Source organism: Pogona vitticeps, chromosome 4 (genome assembly GCF_051106095.1).
Source record: "Pogona vitticeps strain Pit_001003342236 chromosome 4, PviZW2.1, whole genome shotgun sequence".
In the NCBI taxonomy this organism is placed as follows: Eukaryota; Metazoa; Chordata; class Lepidosauria; order Squamata; family Agamidae; genus Pogona; species Pogona vitticeps.
Window position 1 is genome coordinate 238,943,070 of NC_135786.1, and position 16,790 is coordinate 238,959,859.

Genomic DNA, 16,790 nt, shown 5'->3' on the forward strand with positions numbered 1-16,790 from the left:
AGAGATGAACACGTGTGTGCAAACACAAGCCCGCACACAGCCTTTATGTGGCACAGAAAACCCAACAAAAGCCTGTCCCCTCCACCCCATTGTGGCATCTCTGGGTCAGGAGAGCCACCCTGGTTGAATCCTGCCTGCCGCACCGTGGTTGAAAAGCCTCCAGTCTGGAAACCCTGCCTGCGTCAGGGAAAGCAGATTAGGAAAGCAGGACTCTATCTCGATGACAAGTAGTAACATTGGACGTCGTGACACCAGGACATGAAAATCAGGCACTAACAGGGTGTTTTTTCAGTTTTAGATTAATTAATTCCTTATAAATACCTCTCTGGGAATCTTATGAATTGGTTTGGAATGTGGGACCAGATGGTGGTGCTAACTGCAGGTTAATTAACGCAGAACGCAAGAGCGTGATGGGCTGTGAAAGATGCTGAATGATTGACAGAGTAACTCTGACTATATCGAAGGGGGTGGGTGGGATAGTGTAATCCTCCCAGGTCTTTGAATAAACATTTACTTCTTCTTTCCCCCCCCCCCCCCTGCAGTCGATATCAGAGAAATTAAAGAGATCCGTCCGGGGAAGAATTCCCGGGATTTTGAACGTTATCCAGAAGATGCCCGGAAGCTGGATTCGGCCCTGTGTTTCGTCATCTTGTACGGAATGGATTTCAGGCTGAAGACGTTGAGCCTGGCTGGTCAGTGAGGAGGGTTGGGGGCAGAGACCTCTGGCATGGGGAGGGGGGGAGGCAAAATTGATCTGCTTGGAGGATCACGATGTTTGCTGCCTCTGCAACCGATCTGCCTTGCAGAAGTGAAAAATCCAGATCCACTTCAGTGCATTAAAAAAAAAAAAGTCAATATTGACTTTCCCTGGGGCAAATTCAGCTCGAACGGAAAGGTGCCCTCTCATATCGGTCACTTTCCACTGCTCGCTTAAGAGTTCCCACTTTTTAACCTGGAAAATTATGGACGACACGCCCATGCTCTCCTTTTGGCACAGAAGATAGAACAGCTAGGATACAGCTGGCAAGCCTCTGCAGGTCTCGCCTCCGCTTTGGATTGAGTAAACTGAGGCTGGCGGTCCTTGCCGCTAGCTTAAATTAACATAGATTACCATTTGCTTTTGAGAGCAGTAGGCTTGTGTTACATCCTTAGATAAACACCTAGGTTTGTTCTGGGCTGCGAGGAAAGTTGGCAGGGACAACCGATGTCAGCAAAAGGGAAGGCAGTGACATCTTGGCCCGTATCCTGCAAACTGCGTGATGGATGGTCATGGCCTTTGTTCCTGTCAGCTAAGATTTCATCCTAGTGTTTCAGCATTCTTTTCTGCGCAGAGGAACGGATTCCTTTGCTTCTAACTGGGTCATAAACTCATTTGTAAGATTGCATGCAAAGAGGAAATCATCATCAGCTTCCTGAAAAGGAAGGTTTCCACTTGCAGCCATGGTTCCAGAGAGCTTAACTGCTCAGCAGACAATGCTGTTCCTTGAAGAATCACAGCTTTTCCATTTCTGGAAACAATTTCATGTCCAAAAACGTTTTCAGGCCATGTTGCTGGAGCCACCTTTTAGCTTGGAGGGGGCTGCCCCTCCCACAGTCCTGCACCCAAGCTTGTCACCTTCGGCGTCTGGGGCATTCGCGAAGTTTGAAATCCAGTTGAATAGTTTAGTTGATCTCTGAAACGTCTTACAATTCAGATGTGACGGTAGGTAAATTCGTACATGTATATTTGCAGATAAACCAAATGACGGGTTGAGATCAAAATCGAGTTTGTCTCCTCCACTGGCTATTAAGAGGTTTTCTGAACTTTTTTAAAGAGTTGGGAAAACTAGCTTCCCGCTGGGCTCTTAGTTCTCTGTAAATACTTCGGAATGGTGGCTTGTCTTCAAATCATGATAACAGAAGGCCGTTTCAAAAGACCGTTTAATAAAAATCAGAATAAATGGCCTTGTAGTGGCTACAGCAGACGTACATGGAAGGGATGAGATTTCTAAAATCCTAGCACTTCCAGTCCCATATGTTGCCTCTGCATGCTTCTGGAACTAGGAGAGGAGAAACTGGAAGGCAAAGCAGATGTCCTTCTACCGCCATCCCCTCAGTCCCACTGCATTCTGGGAGTCGTCCCGGTGGTCTTTGGGAAGAGTAGTCTCGCCACCCAGTAGACTCTAGAACTGTGGTTCCCAACCTTGGGTCTCCAGATGGTCTTGGGCGAAAACTCCCAGAAGCCTTCACCGTCAGCTGTTTTGGCCAGGATTTCTGGGAGTTGTAGTCCAATAGCATCCGGGCACCTCAGGTTGGGGACCATGGCTCTAGAGGGAGAGCTTGTCGTCGGACTAACTCTTCCCACGAAGTACTGGAGTGACTCCCGGGAAGCAGCGAGACGGAGGAGATGTTCCCATCTTCTTTCCGATCCCTTTTTGCCTTTTGGTTTCTCCTCTTCCAGTCCCCCAGAAGTCTTCCTGGGAGGATTCCTGATGACGCCTGGAACGGGACCTCCTAGAATTACAAAAATCCCATCTTTACTACAAAACAGGATGTCCCTTGTTTGAAGCTTACCTGTGCCATAAATTTGCCAGTCTGAAGTTTACGGTGTCTGAGCTGCAGCATCTTCTAGTCAGCAGTATGGGAGATAATACAGTATTGTCCCGCTTTAGAGGATTCTTACAGACATTCTGACTAAAGAGTGCATGTGAATCGCTTTAAACATAGGAACAAGATCTGTTGAGTCGTCCTGGCCAGAATCCCATTGGAATTCGACTCGGAAGGAAGTGTAACTGACTATTTTGTGGCAGCAAATTGTGGCTAACTAAAAAGAAATGCCAGCCACATGACCAGCACCCTGATAATTAGCTGCAGTTCTTCCTCACAGCTTCTATGATTTCACTTACTCCAGAGTAACATCTCAGTAGGATTCTGGCCACTGTATAGCAGCTTCACATACAAAGAGAAGCTGGGCTTTTGTACAAGGGTTCAAAAGATTTATCCATTACGCGGAGAATTATTTCCTAGAACTGCCTTTCTGGCAGCCTAGATGATCTTTACAGAATCTGGATTTCTGACAGTGTCCACAAGTGTTTCAGAAGAACTGCTGTCTCGGGAAGAGTTTAGAATGTGGTAGACATGTTTGTGGAACTTAACTGGGCGTACGTGCCCTGTTCTATCATGATTTCTCCTTTATATACTGGCACTGGGTACCCTTTAATAACCCTAATGTTGGGGATCTTGAACTCTTCTACCTTAGGGGTCAAAACCATCCCTTTCTTGGGAGTCTAAGAGATGCACAGCTAAAAAAGAGAACGGTCCTCCTCTGTCTCCCTACCATTAAAGACATTCTGCTTTGATGGTGATTTGTAATTCAGCAATGTCATTTGTTTTACTGTCTTATTTATTTGTTTATTTATTTAACTTATATGCCGCCCACACTACCCAAAGGACTGTGGGCGGCTTATGACAATTTAATAAATACAGTCAAAAGAGAAAACAATTAAAATATATACTCCAAAAAGTTTTAGGTAAAGAGATTCAATTCACTTTTTTTATTATTATTTAAAAAAACCCTAGCTATTCCCACTTTAGCTCCTAATCCTCAAACTTTACTTTTGGCCTTGCAGCTCTTGTTGTTGTGGTTTCCTTCTAATTCTGGAATGCGAAGGGTGGCGCCGTCCGGGCTTTTCCGCCTTGCCCTGGCCACGGGCCAGAGCAAATAAACGTCTTCTGACTAACAGAACATGGATGGGGTGTGGCATACCTGCCCCCACTTCTGTTTCTCAGCCTGTGCTGGGCAAGCAGGGTGTACAGTTTTATGCAATTCCATCCCTAAAGAGGACCGGATGCCACGGCGCTCCTGCTCCAGTTTGACTAGAGCGACGTTTACTCTTGTCAGGAACGGAGGTGGTGCCAAGCGCAGGGTGCCAGGGCAGCACAGAAGGCGTTGCATCGGTAGAAGCATACTCTTTAAACCAGTCCCTGTTTGTCAAGTCTATGATTTAATCATTTCATGTGGATTTCCGTGTCCATGGGGATTTTATCTGGCCCGTGGAGATAAAAGGAATTTGCCCCAGGGAATCAAAAGAGACCGTTCTAAGTGTCTCAGTATAAGCCGTGATTCCGGAATATGGGAAATCAGTCTGAATTCTGAATTAAAAAAGATGCTTTTTGCATTGCTCACGACCCATGAAAGGTTCTGAAACCATTTCTGGGGTGACGGCAGAGGTTTCGTTAGAGTCACACAACTCCCCGGAGTTGTGAGGAACGGCGCAGAGAACCAAAGACGGTTTGGCTGGTGGCTGTTCTTCGGAGCCGTCCGGGTCTCCTCTCCCCCTGTGCCAGTGACCCAATGTGCCATTCTTCTCCACGCCAAAGGGAACGGTTAAGATTGGTACATCTTTGCCAGGGCCCTCCTTTCACAGCAGACCTTCGCACCTTCTTCGATGGAGATTGCCGAAGGAGAACACTACATGGCATAACCTTGGAGGCCGGGCGCACGGGAGGTGGACTGAGGGTTGCGTGTGAGAAACTGGGCCTCTGTCCCGCCTCCAGCATTCACGACAGACATTCCTTTGGGCCAGAAAAACACACAGAGAGAGAGGACGTGGTCCGTTTCTCTTTCCTCCTTCACCTTCTGTTGTTCTCTTTTCTTTCTCAGCCTTTTGCGAAGATGATGTCAATCTCTGGGTGGCAGGACTGAACTGGCTGGTGGCCGACACACAGCGAGCCCAGACACCACTGCAGATCGAAAGGTGCGGGAGAGGGAGAGGAGATGTGCTTTGGTACAGCTGAGCGGCCGGGGAGCTCCGTGGCTTTAGGCACTTGGCTGAGGTTGAGAGTTCAATTCCCCCCGCAGTGCTCTCCGTGAGAGGGGCTGGACTCAGCGATCCATGGGGTCCCTTCCTGCTCTGCGGTTCTAAGATTATTAAGCAGGAGAGGGATTTTAGAAAACGTACAATTCATGGTCTCACGTAGGCATCTATTTGTAGGGACACCACTCTTTTTTTGACTTCTTTTTTTTGGTTTTTTGCCTATTTAACATAACAATATAAACTTAAATGACACTAAAAAGAAAAAAAAGAGAGTTTAAAATGAATCAAACAGAACCGAGAGAATAAAACATAACAAACAGACGGATAAAAGGTCAATACTACAACACAAAATAGTGGTCTGATCCAGCCACGCATGTGCCCGCGTATGGAAGGAAGGAGGTGCTGTGTTCAAAAACATTTATAGAAGAGCAGAATTCTGCCCTTCCTGTGAGCAAAAAAAAACCCCCAACAACCCCAGTGTACATTTTCCAGAAGATACCGTATAAAACGTTCAGCCTCTTGTGCCATGTGGCCGTTTTTTTTTTTTCTGCCTCTGTGGTTCCTCCTGTAAGGTTCATGTACTCCTTCTCTCTCGTTTCTATAGGTGGCTGAGGAAACAGTTTGACTCCATGGACAGATCAAGAGAAGGCAGGTGAGTGAGGGGGCGGGGGGGGGCCTTTCCTGTGGTGGCATCTGAAGGGTAACAGTCGCTCTCTGTTGATGAGCTGATCCACGTCTGCATCTTTCCCCCAGTTAGGTTAGCGGCCCCCTCCTTCCTGGTGCTGCTCATAGGCAGGGCGGTCGCGCTCTCCTCATCCCGAGGCTGCCACCCTTCCCTCACAGCCCCGCTCCAGCCATCGGTGGCCCGAGATGTTCTGCGTTCACTTAACCGCTCAGCGGGACTAAGAGGGAAACCAATGCTGGGATCTGGAGGCTTTTCAAAGGACAGTCAGAAAAGATGTGGACCCTGTTTTTTTTACACGAGGGTAGGAGCGCTCCTTCGTGGTTCAGTTGCCGCGTGTCGGATGGCTGGAACGAGTCAAAGTGACGGGGGGCTGCCTTTTTGGAGAAGCTCTTTAATCGGAAACATCCACTCAGGTCTTCGTTAGAAGGCAGGGCAAAGGAGATGTTTTGCATTTCTTCTATATGGTTGCTAACGTATCAGTGATGCTTTGAAAGTTTTCTTTTTTAAAGCCCTGTCGAAGCATTGCTGATTCGCTGTGTCGGTTACCAACCGTTAAAAAGACATGCAAAGCAATTTCCCCTGTCTTGCCCTCCAAAGGAAAGCCCAACGGAAGTTTTCAATGAACCGCGTTCTCAAGGGATAGCCTTAACAGTCGTGAGAACTCTTTCCCTTTCAAAGCGTCCTCTACAGTTCAGGCCTGGTAAGCAACCCATCAAAAGGGGGAAGAACCTGGGCCCACGGAGCTCAGAGGGATGACGTTTATAGGCAGTGCGACAGATGTCTTCCCAGAGCTGTGGTGTAAAATGATGGAGCACATTTGTGTTTTCGTACTCTGGAAAGATGAGACACAGATAGATTCAGTTTATAGGCAAGGAGGATTCAGACCAAGTCTTGGCAGAATGTTCTTGCTAATGAGTTGTGTAGAGAAATGTGTTGCTGGGAAAGAACGGTGGAGAAAGGGACTTCTCTCATGGTGCTGGGCTTGGACTCTGTGAAGTCTGAGGTCCCTTTGCACTCTTTGGCTTCTGAGATGCAGCATGATCAGATTATAAAGGGGTCGGGAGGGGGCTCTTGTCAGCAGAACAGCTCCGTCTCTTTCTCCCCATAGCAGATCATCTCCTGCCACAGTATCATCTCCCCATCCCTGGCTCCTTTCTCAGTTCGATGTCTCCTTTGTTATACCCGTCCGCCGCATGATCTTTGAAATTCGGTGAAACCCTGGACCTTCCCAGCTGATTGAGTCTTGCAAAATAAGCATGTAGAAGAAAAACAGACTTAATTGGCATGGCGTAATCTATCGGATTGCAGACCTTGCAGTACTGTGCCTTCTGCTGTGTGAAGAGACTGGGTTTTTGTCAGGAGGGGAGACACACACACACAGACACAGACACACACACACACATGTGTCTTAGAGCAGTAACTAGAGACACATTGTGAAAGAAAGTCAACCTGAGAGAGGATTTTTGCCACCTTTCAACCAAGTGGGATTCTGTTGATGGCCCTAGTCAATGAAGCTAAATAAGAAAAAAGCTGTACCCTAAAATTAATATACAGTGGTGCCTCGCAAGACGAACACTTCGTTTAACAAAGAAATCGCATAATGAAGAAGTTTTTGCGATCGCAAAAGCGATCGCAAAACAATGATTCCTATAGGGTTTTTTGGTTACCTGCTTCGCTAACCGATTATCACAAAACAAAGATTTTCACACAGCTGATCGGCGGTTTCAAAATGGCTGCTGGATTTTAAAAAATGGCCGCCCGCTGTTTTCTGGGACGGATTCCTCACTGTACAGGCAGCGAAAATGGCCGCACTATGGAGGATCTTCGCTGGACAGTGAGTTTCAAGCCCATAGGAACGCATTAATTGAGTTTTAATGCGTTTCTATGGGCTTTTTAAAATCGCTTTATGATATTTTTGTTCTACAGTGATTTCGGTGGAACGAATTAACATCGTAGTGCAAGGCACCACTGTAATGCATCCAAAGGCCTGAGAGCCTGTCTGGTGCCATGGATAGGAGACCCGGGTTCAAATCCTCACTTGGCCATGGACATTAATGTCGGGGTGGGCGACATTGTTAAATCACTTTTAAACATCTCACATACCTTGAGAACCCTTTTAGGGTTGCCATAACTCAGAAGCAGCTTGACAGCATGTTGCAACAAAATGTGAGAGACAAAAACAGACCCCCCCTCATGTGAGGGTCCACGCCTGTTTAAGCATAACTGAGTCAGCACAGTGGGTTTCTTTTACCCCTTTTCCCTTTGTACGTTTGACTCCTTCAGCTTCCCATGCATTTCCCCACATGACAGCCTTTTCCTTTCTATTCCCAGGGAGCTCGGTCTACATATTTTTAAATCAAATTTTAGCACCCTTTTTTGGCCCATCTTATCAGGGGTTTCTCTATGTCTCGGGAAGATGAAAAGCTTCAAATCAAGAAAATGATTTCGGAAAGCAGAGCTTGGAAAACTTGGGTGTGAGGGACAGTACGCAATTGCCCCAGGCCCAACTAATTCCTGGAGGTGAATTTCGTAAACACTGTCTTTCCAAAGTTCTTGAGCTAAACAGAAAAAGTAGCTGACGATATTTGCAAGGCGGGGGGGGGGAGAGGGCAGATACCAGTTGCTCGCCAAATTGAATGGAGTTACAGATTCTTCTCAAAGTACAGAGAGATTTCCCCCAATCCTGGAGTGGCAAATTTGCACCCCATTCTCTTGAGGTGTGGCCGTGACATACCGTAGGTTTACATACCTAGTGAGGGCTTGCCTCTAGCCAAGCCTGAGCCTCCAGCCTTTTCCGGGCGATTCTGAACATTCCGTGGCTCCCACCTTCCCTTGAAGGCTGTCCTCCTTTGACTCAGAGATCCGCTCTTCTTCTGAGCGGCAGATGATCAGTCTAGCGACGTTTATCAGATATGTTTCCTGGCTCCACATGTTCGCAGCCCCCCCTCCACCAAGTGCCAAAGCTTGTAGGTGCTACCACTGGAATTCTGATGATTAAAAAGCGGTCACTTGGCGTGGGGTGGGGGTTGAGAAGACACTGGACAAGACAGTAAGACAAGGATGGGCATCGCGACATCCACGGGCCACATGCAGCTTCCCCAAAGGACTAAAATATACGTCCAGCAGCTCAGGAACTTCCCAGGATAACCACACCAACTTTTGACAAGGTGGGGATGAAAAAGGCCACGTCCACCTTCTAAAAAGAGGTTAGCACTTTCAAACCCTTGAAAGGCTGCCCTACAGAGGAGGGGCAGGTTCTGTTCTCGATCATCCCAGAGTGCAGGACATACAATCATGGGCTCAAGATACAGGAAGCCCATATTTTGGTTGAATACAGTGCTCCCCCACATAGCGACGTTAATCTGTTCTGGATTAATCGTCACTATGAGGAAACATCGCTAAATGGAACGGAAAAAGCCATAGGAATGCATTAAACTTTGTTTAATGCATTCCTATGGGGCCCAAACTCACCGTTCAGCGAAGTTCCTCCATAGCGCCGCCATTTTCGCACCCTTGGTAAGCGAGGAAACCGCGCAAAAAACACTTGCAGCGGCCATTTTGGGCACTCGGCGGCCATTTTGGAACCACCGATCAGCTGTTTTAGAAACATCGCAATGTGAAGATCGGTAAGCGAAACGCTTACCGATCATCGCAATGCGATGTTTTACCCATTAAAACATTGCAATGCAATCGCATTAGCGATCTAAAAAAATATATCGCTATGCGGATTCGTTGTTAAACAGTGCGCTCGTTATGCGAGGCACCACTGTACCAGGAAAAACTTCCTAATTGTTAGAGCAGTACGACAATGGAACCCACGACCACAAGGGGAGGTAGTGAGCAGGGCTCCAACCCTGGAGGCCTTCAAGAGATATTTAGACAATCACCTGACAGATCTCCTTTGATTTGTATTGAGCAGGGAGTTGGACTCAATGGCCTTAGCGACCTCTTCCAACTCCCTTATTCTATGATTCTCATTTAAAAGTCTCATATTTCTAAGGGAAAAAAGGAGGTTAAAGTTGTGGGAGTGGGAACAGATGCCTTTCTGCGAGGTCTAAGAGTGTGTGTCTGTGTAATGTGGCTGAGAGCCTGAAGAAAGCTGTATAGAAACCTGGAGGGCTATAAAGCAGCCGTAATAATGAACTTAGTCTTGAGTCAAACTAGGCTCAAAAACGGCCCAGCATGGGGCTCCTTTCCCCGAATAGGGCAAAGGACTGCCTTGGTCTTTTGATTTCATTTGGCAAATGGAAATTTCACTTGCCTTGTGACCATTGTGATTTATTTATTCTTCCCAATGGGAAACACACAAAGTCTGGGGTGGGGTCTGACTTCAAATCTGCCTAAATCAAAGGACGACTTGGAGGGCAGTGCTTCAGAAAGTAGACTTCCGTTGTAAAGGCCAAATGAAAAAATTCCGTTTCCGAAAGAGAAATATACATTCGTTCATTCCTTTCATATCCTGCCTTTTCTCCCCGGTCAGAAGCAAAGAGCGCAGATTGTGAGTTGGAAATGAAAGCAGTGAAAGCCACACATATAAGTGGTTAGCATCGAAGCACAAATCGTACTGAAAATCAACAGCCCTGAATTAAAAGAGGAGCTCAACCGCCATCTTTGTAAGGACCATTGTTATCAAGGAACAATGCCTATCAAAATAAAAACATGCCAGTCCCCAACTGCACAGCTAGAGACATCTACATTTCACTCACCTGGAACAGGATGTCCCTCCCGAGCTGCATGGACCTCTCTGTCCTTTGCTCCTTTTTCTTTCCTTATTTCTTTTCTTTTCTTGGTAGGGAGACAGGTTGCACCTCTGAACATTCTCTGAGAATCCCCCCCCCCCACACGAGGCAGTATTCAGGAAGTTCCTTCCCACCGATGCACCCACCTCCCTTGCACTCACCTGGACCAGGGCCTATTTTTCAGGCCTTTTGGCTCCATTTGGGCCTAACTTTTCTTAAAGTTCAAATTGCAAACTGTCTTTGCTGGGAAGTCTTGCAGTTCTCTGGATTGTACCCTCTATAGACAATCTAATGGGCAGTGTGATTCCACCTCCCACGAAAACAGGCTTCGATGGAATCACCACGGGAAGTTTCCTTTTTGTGTGCGTTAGCAACAGTAGGCCAGAGACAGGCCCGCAGCCTGGAAAATAAGGCCCTGTTCAGGCGAGTGCAAGGTAGGTGTGTGCCTATGGGCTGGCACTCCTAGAATTCTGCCTGGGGGATTTTTGGAGAATTCTGGGAGTCCCCCCCCAAAAAAATCAAAACATGGATGGCACACCCTTGTTATGACACTGTTATTTAGGAAATCATTATGGCCATTTTCTTGTGCTGCTGTCTCGCCTCATCCAGGGAGCGATTTTAAGGTGTTTCTACGAAACAGGGAGCTTGGCTAAATTCCTTTCCAGGAGGATAACCCATTAGTCTGTCACAAAATCAGAAGGGAATCTAGGAACCTTAAAAAAATTAGCAAGTTTTATCTGACACCAGCTTTTCTGCATTTAAAAAAAGAGGGTTAGTCACCCATGAAAGCTTATGCCAAATAAACTCGGGGAGTCTTTGAGATGAGGAGCTCCCCCCCCCCTTTGAGTGAGACACATCATCCTGGCCAGGGATCATCACTCCAGCCTTTGCCCCCCCCCCTCACAACGCTGCACAATCAGTAAACAGGATGCTGGACCGGAAAGAACAGGAGTCCGTGCAGGAGCAGGAAGGGTGTGGGACCGGACGAGGAAAAAGTGGAGCGCTGGAGGGAGGGTGTGCTTTTCATCTGTAAAGATGACAAAGGACGTCACACTCCATCTGTAATTAGCCAAGACGAGAATTTGCTGTAATCCACAGAGATTATATTTCGCGAGGAATGAAGTGCTCAGCATTCTTTTTATTTCCCACGGGATTAATTTCAGACCCGCTTCAATCTTACTCAAATTCTTTTTAATCAGTTTCTCCTTTTAATCCTGAAGGAGTTCGTTCCAGACGCAGCCATCGTAATTACACTTGAATTATTCAATCAAAGCCCCCCTTCCACCCCCCGTGTGGCACCGATATGGCGTACTTAATTTAATCCCAGTGGAATGACTTCATTAAAAGACTCTCCGTTCTGCTGGGTATTGTGTTGTTGACCCGAAAGGCCTTAATCCAATTTCGATTTCAAAACGGGCCTAACCCCTCGCTATTGTCGGTTTTTGAAGATGGATGGGGTGCCTTGACAGAACGGCAAAGCCTAAAACGTTTTGTGCCAGAACACGGAATATAAATCAGGATATAATCTCCTGATTTATACCCAAACTCTCATTTCTCATCCACGCTGGAATAAAACATTCACTAAATAAACGTCTTGAGCTATGCAAATGTGTTTTATTAAATAGCGTCAAGACGGATTGGCAGGGCTATATGCCTGGCCCTGTGTTCCTCGATGGGGAGGTTGGACAGAAACGTAATTCATGGGTGGATACCGTCTGAGTTGCCCGATCGCACTTCTTTTCTGCCGTCAGCATGTCCGATGAGGCCAGTAGCCAGTCCTCTGAAATGCAGGATGCCATCTTAACCCCAGGGGCAGATATGGGGGGCATTGTACTCCTGAGTTGCAGCTTAAATGTGGTTTTAACTGTCGTTGTTGTTTAGTCATTAAGTCGCGTCCGACTCTTCGTGACCCCCATGGACCAGAGCATGCCAGACCCCCCTGTCTTCCACTGCCTCCCGGAGTTGTGTCAAATTCATTTTGGTCGCTTCGGTGACCCTGTCCAGCCATCTCGTCCTCTGTCGTCCCCTTTTCCTCTTGCCTTCACACTTTCCCAACATCAGGGTCTTTTCCAAGCAGTCTTCTCTTCTCATGAGATGGCCAAAGTACTGGAGCCTCAGCTTCGGGTTTTAACTGTACCTAGTTTTAATTCACATTGCAAACTTGTCTTTTGTTCAGCCCAGAGAAAGATGGGACATGATGATCTGTTAAATAAATAAATGTCTTATTTATCTTCTGGTCACTTAACTTTTCATCTGGCCTTTTCAACAGAAACCTGTTTTTCAAATAATTATTATTTTAGCCCAGCGTGGTGGGGGAAGCCACCTACCAATGGACTTAACGTGTTGTGAAGTGTTCCTCCCATCATTTATGACCCAGCTTGAAAAACAATCTGCTTTTTAGATTGCATTGAAAAACGCATCTACCTTGCGCATGCACTCTCTCTCTCTCTCTCTCTCTCCCCAAAGGTCTCTGGGCGGCTTACAACATTTAAAATACAATAAAATTTTGAACAATTAAAATACAATTAATATATACAGTATTTGCACAAAAGTTAACTGGTTAGATTGATTCAGAGGTGTCTGCTCCTAAACCCTCAGAGACAGCCTGGAGTTCCCTGCCATGTAGCCATTATTACATCAGTGGTTCCCAAACTTGGCTATACTGTAATGTTCTTGTAAATGTTCTTGGACTACAACTCCCAGAAGCCTTCACCACCAGCTGTTCTGGCCAGGATTTCTGGAGTTGTTGTCCAAGAACACCTGGGGACCAGGTTGCATTTGGTGTTGCCAGTGGGCTCGTCAACCTGGCTGAGTCTTGTGCCTTTCGCACAAACCTGATGGCTCGCCTCTCTGCGCATGCATGCATCTTGCTATATCCTCTTGGAACAGCCAGTGTTGTTCAGCAGCGAGAGCCGCAAAGTGTGTGAATAAGAGAAACTCTTGTGATGCCCTTAAGGCCAATAAATTTATTTCAGCATGAGCTTTTGTGGCCAGGAAGTCCACCTCTTCAGACCTGTGGACTTAACAGTGTGCAGCCACCGTTACATGCGTGCGTTGAGCCAGTTTTGGGAAAACCGCACCAGAGTGAAGTAAGATAACAGAAAATGGCAGCACGCGGTGTGCAGAGGACGGGTTGCTCTGTTATCCTCACGCCGTGCAAGAGGCTTAACTGATCATAAACATCTGGGCTCACTGCTCCCTCCTCTTGGGGTGCCTGAGGGCCCAGCACATCTGGAGGGGGATCCGGCTCTGTGTGCAAGAGGAGCGTTGAGCACTGTCTCAGGCGGAACGTCTTCGTCCTTCCGGCCAGGTTCTTGTTTCCTGTCCTTCGGCGGCAGGACTTTTGCATGCAAGGCTTGCTTGGCAGTTTGAAGAAGACGGGAGGGAATCTTCCAGTGAGGCATTAAGAATCCCTCGCTTGGAAATGTCCCCTCAAACGAACTTGGTCTGTAAGCTGTGGAGCAGCTGGTTCCGTTTAGCCCAGGCCGGGAGGTTGGAGTTGCCATGGAAGAGTTTGGGGGCAGTAGGGCCGCCCCTCTGCCGCCTCGGGCCTGGAATCTGGGGTTGTGTTCCAGATGGGTTCTGCCGAGTCTTGCAGCTACTCTGGGGGCCAGACCCGGTCGGTCCCGCAGAACACTGGGCAGACGACTGCCCAGAAGGCCTGGGCAAAGGTCTGAGCAGATGAAGAAGCAGGGCAGCCTTGTGCCCCTCGGGGCTGGCTTTTCACTCCGTGTGGGCAGAGCCTGCACCGCGGCCCGGTGGGTCATTCGGGCCACAAAAGGCTGACCTGTGAGCAGGGACGGATCAGGACTTTTGCCCACCCAAGAAACCTCTGGCTGGTTTGTGTGTCGAAAGCCACGAAAGCCTCATGAAGACGGGAGAATATCAAGTCTTCCAGACGCTGAAGCTTGCCTTTTTGGGGTTAACCCGACCCTCGGCTGGGGCGCTTCTCCCCTGCGCCCCACGGTGCGACCGGTTTCCCTCTTGAGTTCTGAGTCCTTCCAGCTGTGAGACCTCCCGAGAAGGAGAGGAAGCGGCCCTCGGCGACTTAGCCCCCACTGGTCCTCCCGGGCCAGCCTTGTCGGTGCCTTGTGGATCTTTCTCTCCAAGATCTGGGGCAGAGAGAGAGAGTCCCCTGCGCCCCTAAGTTTGCATGCAGAGAAAGGGTTTAGGAAGTGATCTCGGGGACCGGGCAGATCCAACGGGCATCCAGGCTTTCAGGTCCCTCTTCTCCTGGGCCACTGATGACCGTCCACGCCTCTCCTCCTGAGTCCGTGGGACCCGTGGCCTTTCCCCCACAATTGCTTTGTGTGCAAGTCTGTAGGAGGGATGTGAAACTTTTCTTATTGCAGTCCTGCAAAAAAAGGATGGGGGGGGGAAATGGGACGTTTTCTCCCCACTGGGCCAGAGAACAAGAGCTTCAGCCCGTTGGCAGCCGTTGCTCCTTTCCAAGGGTGGCTTGCTTTTCCTATCAGATAAAAGAAAAGATATACATTTTCTTTGCATCTTTATTCTACAAATGCTTTCCATTATCCTGCACCATTTTGGCTTTTTTTAATTGGGGAAGTTTATCATGGCACTTGGCTGGGGCATACGACACAGGAGTAAGTTATCTTTCTGAGTCCAGAAAAGAATAAAGACGGAGGTTTGGGCCTTTATTGCTCACCCCGTGTGCTCACACCTCTGCCTTGCTCCCCCTTCTGTGCCTTGCAGCATCACCCCCAAGGATCTGAAGGCCATGCTTCCCCAGGTCAACTACCGCGTGCCTAACATGAGGTTCCTACGGGACAAACTTCTGGTAAGAAGAGACCCTTTCCTCCTCAGCTGGTCTGCTTTGTGTGTCAGAACTGGAAAGTATCTAGTTACAGATAATATATGTAGTAACATAGTTACTTATAACTAACTACTTGTAACTAGTTACTAGTTAGTAACATAGTTATTTGTAACTAGTTACTTTTCTGGGTACTGGAGTGTAAGTTACTTTCCAGATGTAATGTAATTAGCAGGAACAAGTTGTTTTGTTGAGGCATGAGTATTTCTTAGCACTTCTGTGAGTTACTTTTCAAGTCCAGTCTCACAGCCTGCATAAACTTTTGCTGCTTTGCAGACATGGCCATGACCATGAAGTGTGGGGGGTGGTAGGGGGCGGGCAAGGAGCAGATGCCCCCCCCAAAGAGGGTGCGGTGGCTGCCCCTGCTTTTTCCATGAGCTCAGCCAACCTGTGCAGAAGATCTGGAGAAGGCTCCAGCATCCACAGGGCTTGAGAGGCAGAGGTGGGGCAGGCGCTCGCTCCCCGATGAGCGAATCTAGCGGAGTGGTAGAGCCCCTGCATTACGAGACGTTTCCAAAGTACTTTCGTTAAAATCGCCAGGCTTTTTTTAAAAAAGAAAAGAAATTAGCAGACCAACGCGGGAGAGATCTTTCCGAGGCCCTGCAGATCCGCTGCCAGCTAGAAAGCAAACTGTCCTGTTAGATCCTTGGAACTTGGAAAAGTTACCTTTTAGACAAGAGCTCCCAAACTCCCTCCCCACCCCCCCACCCCGAGCTACGATGGCCCTTGGCCCTGCTGTTTTTGAGGCACTCTTGAGAGTTCTGGTCCACATAAGAATTTTTTCCCCCAAGCTTTGCACACTTTTAGAAAACCTCATCAAGGCAATCCTCGTTAACTCTTCCTTTTATCTTCTTCGCCTGACTAGGAGCTGGAGGTGCGCAATGAACTTACCTTCAGCCACTTTGCACACTTCTATAAAAACCTCATGTTTGATGCCCAGAAATCGGTAAGTCAGCAGAGGAAGTCTTCCAACGCCTGATTGAAGGGGGAATCCTCTTTTAAGCTTCTGTTTTTATTGTCGTGTTTATCCTCTGCTGTGCTGTGGGCGTCTGTATTTTACGATATTAGGATTTCTTCTCCTGCAGGAAGCTGCCCTGGCCATGCGGATTCGCGGTGGAGGGATGGGGGCATACAAGAAAAACGCGTACCAAATTTGGTCACCAAAGGGTAGCCAGAACCGTCTTGGTCTCTGCCAAACTTGTCATGAGCAGCCATGGCTAATCGGCAAGGTGCAGGGTGGAAAATTTTGTTTGGCCCACCACCAGCATCTGCCCTGACACCTCATAAACTGGCCACAATTAGCTGTGACAAGTTACTTAGTTCTGACAGAAGTCCCAGCGGGATTCTGGCCCGTTCCTCTGAACAGGATGGGGCAGCTGGAAGACTGAGCTAAAGCATAAAAGGTACGGCGTGCAAAAAACATAGACTCCTGCTGTAATAGAGTCCGTGTGCCACAGTGTTGGGACATGGTGGCGCTGCAGGTTAAACCGCAGAAGCCTCTGCTGCAAGGTCAGAAGACCCGCCATTGTAAGATCAAATCCACGCCACGGAGTGAGCCCCCATCGCTTGTCCCAGCTCCTACCAACCTAGCCGTTCGAAAACATGTAAAAATGCAAGTCGATAAATAGGTACCACCTTGGTGGGAAGGTCATGGCATTCCGTGTCTAGTCGCGCTGGCCACGTGACCACGGAAATTGTCTTTGGACAAACGCTGGCTCTACGGCTTGGAGACGGGGATG

At 48.0% G+C, this 16,790-nt stretch overlaps 1 protein-coding gene across 1 annotated transcript in view; it reads left to right on the top strand.

Moving 5' to 3' along the window:
* LOC110070157 (1-phosphatidylinositol 4,5-bisphosphate phosphodiesterase gamma-1) overlaps nucleotides 1-16,790 on the top strand; it is a 75,113-nt gene that overhangs the window by 22,115 nt on the left and 36,208 nt on the right. The window contains exons 2-6 of the mRNA XM_072999447.2: nucleotides 543-692; nucleotides 4,643-4,736; nucleotides 5,401-5,448; nucleotides 14,934-15,018; nucleotides 15,917-15,997. Of these exons, the coding sequence (XP_072855548.2) occupies nucleotides 543-692; nucleotides 4,643-4,736; nucleotides 5,401-5,448; nucleotides 14,934-15,018; nucleotides 15,917-15,997 (458 nt within the window). The remainder of the gene's footprint in view (nucleotides 1-542; nucleotides 693-4,642; nucleotides 4,737-5,400; nucleotides 5,449-14,933; nucleotides 15,019-15,916; nucleotides 15,998-16,790) is intronic.